The following is a 7,428-nucleotide window of genomic DNA, read 5'->3' as shown; positions in this document are numbered from 1 at the left end:
AAAAAAAAAAAAGAGTATGATGGACTTTCTTGCCTTGTCTGGCTTTGAACTGTGATCCTCAGATCTCAACCTCCTGTGTAGTTAGTATTATAGGCATAAGCCATGGCGCCTGGCCCCACTATATATTTTGAGGAATAGTTTGAAGAGCCTTGGTGTTAGTTCTTCTTTAATGGTCTTCTAGAATTCAGTCCCAGGCTATTTGTTGAGAGATTTAAGTTTATATTTATCTGTTGTTATTATTATTATTATTTTAGTATATTTCAGTTGTACCAGGGGGGACTTTATGACATTTCTACACAAGTACAAATGTATTCCCATCAGGGTCACCCTTCTATTACTGTTGTTGGGAATTTTTTTTTTCCCCATTGGTATTGGGGCTTGAAACTCTGGGCCTGGGTGCTGTCTCTGAGCTCTTCAGTTAGAGGTGAGTGCTCTATCACTTGAGCCACAGTGCCACTCCGGTTTTCTGGTGTTAATTGGAGATAAGAGTCTCATGGACTTTCCTTCCTGGGCTGGCTTTGAACCGAGATCCTCAGATCTTAGCCTCCTGAGTAGCTAGGATTACAGGTATGAGCCAACAGCACCCCACTTGTTGGGAAAATTTTATTACTGCTTTAATCAGCAGTCTTTTCTTATAAAGGTCTATTAGTAGATATTTTCTTTCTTATCATTTGACCTTAACACTTGGAAATTATCTTTTGTTAATAATGTTTATATTCTTTTTTTTTTTGTTCTTTTTAGAAGTTATTTCAGACAACGGGATATAGCTCAGTGGTAGAGTCTTGCCTAGCATGAGGAAAAACATGTTTTGAACCCTAGCTTTGGGAAAATAAAATTAGAAAGAATTCTAAGAGATCCTTGAATATTAGAATGTGTGAACATAACTAAAAATAATTGTTTTCTACTTCAGATACACATAAGCAACATAAACAAGAAAATGGTGACATTGAATCCCTGGGAGCTGTGTGTGATCTAGGCCATAATAGGTAAAGTAAATTTGGTTTTCACATTGATAATTTTTTTTTTTGTCGGTCATGGGGCTTGAACTCTAGGCCTGGGCACCGTCCCTGAGCTATTCAGCTCAAGCTCTTCAGCTCTACCACTTGAGCCACAGGGCTACTTCCGGCTTTTTCTGCTTATGTCGTGCTGAGGAATTGAAGCCAACGCCTCATGCATAAGAGGCAAGTATTCTACCACTGAGCCACATTCCCGCCCAATACATTGATATCTTGTATTAATTTAGTCCCTTGTCAGTTTCCAAAATCCTATCAGTTAGAATAGATCATAATTAACTAGACACTATTTTTCTTTTTCTTTTTTTTTTTTTTGTCGGTCATGGGGCTTGAACTCTGGGCCTGAGCGCTGTCCCTCAGCACTCAGCACTTCAGCTCAAGGCCAGCACTGTACCAATTGAGCTACAGCACTACTTCCAGTTTTCTGGTGGTTTATTGGAGATAAGAGTTTCACAGACTTGCCTGCCTGGGCTGGCTTTGAACCGAGATCCTCAGATCTCAACCTCCTGAGTAGCTAGGATTATAGGCGTGAGCCACTGGCGCCCGGCTATAAACACTATTTTTCTAATACAGACCTACATATTGGGAAAAGTATTACCATTTATGATGAATGAGATATTTTCCACTATTTTTTATCTAAATATTGGATTTTATGAAAATTACATAAGGGGAGATTGGAAAATTTTGCCTTCTTAAATATGTAAACTGTTTTGAAACTATTCTGGAGCCTTTTGAGACTTTTTGACTTTTAATCTTTACATTCTCCTTTACTGAATTTCAAAGATAGGGCAGTATGAGCTTTCATATATGCCACCTAAGTGTACTTACTGATAGAAATCAAATTCTAATCTCTTATCTTTATAATTTTTTCTATTTTAACTGTAGGTATGTTTTGACAATAGTAAAGATGAAACATTGGCTATCATTTTTAGCAAATTACTTGTCAGATTTTCTCTCTCAAGTTTCAGTCTTTTTCTCTCCTTTTCTCTTTTTGACTCACTCAGAATTTCATTATATTGGCCTTGAACTCATCAGTCTTCCACATTGGCTGATCCCTTTTCTTTTTTTGGGTCCGGTCGTGGGGCCTGAACTCTGGGCCTGGGCGCTGTCCTTCAGCTCTTCAGCTCAAGGCTAGCGCTCTACCACTTGAGTCATAGCGCCACTTCCTGGTTTTTTTTTTCTTTTCTTTTTGCTTATGTGGTGCTGAGGAATTGAACCCAGGGCCTCAGGCATGCAAGGCAAGCACTCTACCACTGAGCTACCTTCCCAGCCCCTGGCTGATCCCTTTTCTAATCCACTTTTCAAGATTTTTTTTCTTTCTAGATTTTTGTCTTATATAAAAACTGAGTTCTAATCAAAGCTTAGCTCTTTTGCATATGTATATTCAGTTATAGTAAATTAGCTATTTTCCTCTAATTATAGCTTTTTAACATAGCAGTTATACCTTATTTTCCCCCAAGTTGTGGGGCTTAACTCAGGGCACTGTTCTAGTTCTTTTGCTCAAGCTCTACTTCTGATTTTCTGGTGGTTAATTGAAGATTAGAGTCTCACAGACTTTCTTGCTTAGGCTGGTTTTGAACCCCAATCCTCAGATCTCAGCCTCTTGAGTAATTAGGATTACAGGTGTGAGCCACCAGCACCCCAGCTTATAGCACTTATAAATAGAATTGTAGTTTTGCCCCAGGCTTTTACTTCTGTGAAAAACATGTTAACTTTCATTCTCTTTTGGAAGTGCTCTCTTATTTGGATAAATTCCCACAATAGTATCAACATTTTGTCTTTTGATTTTTTTTTTTTTGTCAGTTGTGGGGCTTGAACTGTGGGCCTGAGCACTGTCCCTCAGGCTAGCGCTACCACTTGAGCTACAGCGCCAATTCCGGTTTTCTGGTGGTTTATTGGGAATAAGAGTTTTATGGACATTCCTGCCTGGGCTGGCTTTGAACTAAGATCCTCAGATCTCAGCCTCCTGAGTAGCTAGGATTAATGGTGTGAGCCACTGGCGCCTGCTGTCTTTTGATTTTTTTTTTCTGTGTGTGTGTGTGTGTGTGTGTGTGTGTGTCTTTTGATTTTTAATCTTGTTATAGTGCTAGGATTTCACTGTCCTCAATCTAACCATGGCAAGTGTATAAGGAGTAGATTGAGCAGTGGTTGCTATAAAGTTGTCTTGATTGTGATATTCACTGTTAGAAAGCTCCACAAAATGATATTTAAATAAAAATAATTGTCACTTATAGAAATCCTATCTTCAAAGTGACTTTACATTTGTTCACTCTGTCAGCTGTATTGCATTATTAAGTACTGTATTAGTGCCTGGGAATAGTATTTGAGAAAGGAGAACTTTATCACTCCTATCTAGTGGTGGTTTCTTAGTGGTATTGGTCCAAAGACTTGTTGGCTCTGTTTGAGGGCTTTTTGATAATTTTTTTGAAACTTTATTAAAGGTTAAATATGTTTTTTGAAGATTAAAACGGTGTTGGTATTCAGTCCCATAAATGGACCAGCAATAATATACAGGATAAGGAAAGCGATAAGTTCAGCAAGGGCAGAAGCAGGAATAGGCTGGAGCCTCATGGTGGGGAGCTCTGAGTAGCTATAGAAACAATTATAATGATACATAGGGCTTTTTGCATTTGAGCGGTTTGTCCCTAGGCTTGGCACAAACCCAAGTGGACTTGAAGGAAGGGTTTGGTTGGTGTAGGAGATTTGGGTGGTCTAAATGGGCCTCATGGGCACTGCCTCAAGGCCAGGGTTCAGGGTCCAGTCTTCTGTGGCCTGCTTGGCCTGTCAGAGGTCTCAAACATTGAAGTGACTGATATGGGGTTCCCATTCCAATAGCTGTTACAGGATACTGACTTACTGTGTCTCTATTTCCTGGAGGTTGGGGTTTCTCTTTGGGTGAGGTCCAGAAGTACTTGCTGCAGTTGGATTCCCAGACACTTTCTGTAACCTGGCTCCTGATTGCAGCTGTGTAATGATGCTACTAGGGTATGGCAAGCTCTTCAGGATAGAACTGTGGGAAGAGGCCACTCAACCATTGAGGCTACTGAACTACAGTGGGTGGCTGGGTAGGTGTGAATTAAGTATTGGGTCAAATGCCAAGATGTTGCAGTAATGAATATGGGATTAGAGTTGCAAGGCTAGTAATGTTCCTGCTTAGCCCATCCAAAGGGTAGGTAATAGAAGGTGGCACCACTTGGTCAGACATGGGCTGGGCCACAGGGCCAAGGGAGAGCATCAGGTGAGAGTCACATTATCTTCTGAGCTTCTTTTAGTAGTACTCCCTGGGCCCAACCCAAGAGGGATTTTCCTGCTTCATGTATGTAACGGAAAAACCTCATGTTCTCCTTCAAGGAAGCAGGCTTCGCTGGAATTTCTACAAGCAATCTTGAGTTCTGCTTCATTGAAGCCAGGTTGCTGCCATCTGTTTCTCTCCTTCCTTTCTGTAAACAGGGATTGTAACCATTGGGGCTACTTAGTATTTTGCTAAGTGGGTGTATGCGGTGAAAGGAAGTTCCTGAAGGTGATATCTGGGGACACAAAGTTTAACCTCAAGGTCCTGATCCCTGAAGTGTATACCATCATACCTGGCCAGAATAATTTTAAAGCCTCTGTTCAATGATGAAATTCTATGATCTGGACCCTGAGGACATTGTAATCATGTAGTTTTAGTTAATTTTTGTTTAAGTTGTATTTAAATATTTGGGTGCTCATCAAACTTTATACTCTTTAAGAAATACTGTTGACTTAAATCTATACCAAGTAAAATGTTTATAATTGGGAGGCTGATACACAAATTGGGCTGGAATATTGCTCTAATTGCCACCATGCCTCCCTAGAATAAGCTGCCTTTCGATGACCGGGACGAATTGAGTGAAATCGGAACGGACAGATACGGGGCAGACAATTTATTTACACTATGCAGATACATTGGGTGAATGGAAATTTTCCTTCTTATAACTTGAATTGTTGTCATTTTTCCTTTTAGCACTGCCTCTTTCCTGTTGCAACCCATTTCATCACCAGATAGAAGTAGTACAAAGGTATAGTCTAAAACACTTTTCACTTAATTCTGGCTAAACTAAATCATATTATTAATTTTCTAATTAACAGCTTAGTTAAACTTGTTTTATTTTCATATTTCTGACTATTTATACATTTTATATTATCCTTACCTTAATTTTCTTTTGCTAAGTAGGAGTATTGGAATTGCTTTATTCCTCTAGTGGACATGTAATTATTAATAATAGTAATAAACTTTTTGCTGGGTGTGTGTTTCTGACTGAAATCCCATTGCCCAAGAGGTTGAGGAAGGGGGATTTTGAGTTTGAAGTTAGCTTGGTCTAAATAATAAAATATTGTTCCAATTAAAAAAAGTACTTTTTACCTGTGTCCTGCTAGTGAAGGAAGTTTCAAGATCAGTTATTATTATTAAGATTTTAACATTACATGTTTCTTTTTCTTCAGGATATAAAAATGAAAACTCCCAAAGAGAAAAATGAAACTCTTTGTAAGAATGTACCAGAATTTGAATTGGAAGTCTCCTCCGTATCAGACATTGTAAAAAATACAGATAATAGTCCATCTGAACAATCTCTGCCAGCCAAAAATAGTGATCCATTCCAAAAAGAACAAGATCATCTGGTAGAAGAGGTTAGAAAAAGACTGTTAATATGTTATTACTCATTGTTGTTGGGCTCAGAAGTGAAATACACTTAATTACTGAGTAATCGGTAATTTGAGGTAAAAGCAGCTGTGGATAATAAAAATCATTGTTAAAGCAAAGTTAGACTTTGAAAAAAAGAAGTATGAATAGATTTCATATAAACTTGTTAACTGGGGCTGGGAAGATGGCTCAGTGGTAGAGTGCTTGCCTTGCATGCCTGAGGCCTTGGGTTCAATTCCTCAGCACCACATAAGCAAAAAGAAAAAAGCCGGAAGTGGCGCTGTGGCTCAAGTGGTAGAGCGCTAGCCTTGAGCTGAAGAGCTTAGGGACAGTGCCCAGGCAGAGTCCAGGCCCCACGACTGGACCCAAAAAATAAAAAATAAACTTGTTAACATTACATTCAGGATTTAGAATCTACTTTCCATACTACAATTCTCAGTCAGAACTGTAACAATTATTACATAATTTTTTCGGTAAATGTAACCAGTGATTATAGTTAAATACTTTGTCAATGCTTTGTGTTTGTTGCTTCCTTTTTTTTTAACATTAGCATAACATTCAGTATTACCACTGAGCAAAGGTTGTTTTTGCTTCATAAATATTTTTAAATTAAATGCATTGCTATTAATGAACTTTATTTTTCCAGCTAGCCTTGTCCCTTAATGGTATTGACTGCATCCTCCTTTTACTGCTCAGTACTATGGAATTTACACAAACTTCTCAAGCTATTCAGTGACATTTTTATTACATATTCCACAATATGCCTTAGCATTATTTGAATTTGGTTATGCAAGCAGGAGAAAATCAGTTTCTTTTTTTGTGTAGGTGTGCTGGTCCAGGAGCTTGAACTTAGGGGCCTGGATGCTGTCCCTGAGATTTTATGCTTAGGCTGGTGCTGTACCACTTGAACTGTAGCTCCACTTTCAGCTTTTAAGTGGTTAATTGGAGGTCTTACAGACTGAGGCTGGCTTCAAACCATGATTCTCAGATTTCAGTTTCCTAAGTAGCTAGAATTATAGGCATTGGGCCACTGGTTATTTTTTTTTATTTCAGAATGATGTAAAGCATATTTGGGTTTAGTGCACATGAATCTAGGTTTTGGAGTTTCCTCCTTTATACTGACTGATTAAACTAAATGAGCATTGGTTACATGAAAGAGAACTAAATGCCGCTCATTTTTCTTTTTTGTAATATGCCGGTCAGTTGTATGGTTTCTTTTTTTTTTTTTTTTTGTCGGTTGTGGGGGCTTGAACTCTGGGTCTGGGCACTGTCCCTCAGCTTTTCAGCTCAAGGCGAGCAGGTGCTCTACCACTTGAGCTACAGCGCCACTTCCGGCTTTTTCTGCTTATGTGGTGCTGAGGAATTGAAACCAGGGCTCATCCATGAGAGGCATGCACTCTACCACTGAGCCAACTTCCCAGCCCAGTTGTAGGGTTTCTAAATACTTCTGAGTCTCCAAAGTCCTAATATCTTTACTGACCACATTACAGAAAAGATGTCTCTTTTTTCCCCCCTAACTGTGGAAAGCAGTTTACATTTTCTGCTTGGTAGGGTTTAAATTAGTAGAACATGATAGGAGAGAAGAGGAACGTCCTACTATCTCATAAAACAAAGTAAAGTGAAATTACATTTTATTAATGTATTTAAAATGGGGCATTTATTCCAAGTCTTTCCATTTCCTAAGAGGCAATGTCATTCTTTCTGACGGAGGCATAGAATTCCAGTGTGTGTGTGTGTGTGTGTGTGTGTGTG

The 7,428-nt window shown here is 38.9% G+C and overlaps 1 protein-coding gene across 1 annotated transcript in view; it reads left to right on the top strand.

Annotated features, from left to right (window-relative positions):
• Haus6 (HAUS augmin-like complex, subunit 6) overlaps window positions 1–7,428 on the top strand; it is a 46,638-nt gene that overhangs the window by 26,675 nt on the left and 12,535 nt on the right. Inside the window, 3 exon segments of the mRNA XM_013020761.1 lie at window positions 911–986; window positions 4,999–5,053; window positions 5,478–5,663. Coding sequence (XP_012876215.1) covers window positions 911–986; window positions 4,999–5,053; window positions 5,478–5,663 — 317 coding nt within the window.

This window comes from Dipodomys ordii, unplaced genomic scaffold, assembly GCF_000151885.1.
Source record: "Dipodomys ordii isolate 6190 unplaced genomic scaffold, Dord_2.0 Scaffold53, whole genome shotgun sequence".
Classification (NCBI taxonomy): domain Eukaryota; kingdom Metazoa; phylum Chordata; class Mammalia; order Rodentia; family Heteromyidae; genus Dipodomys; species Dipodomys ordii.
This window is presented reverse-complemented; position numbering and strand designations above follow the sequence as displayed.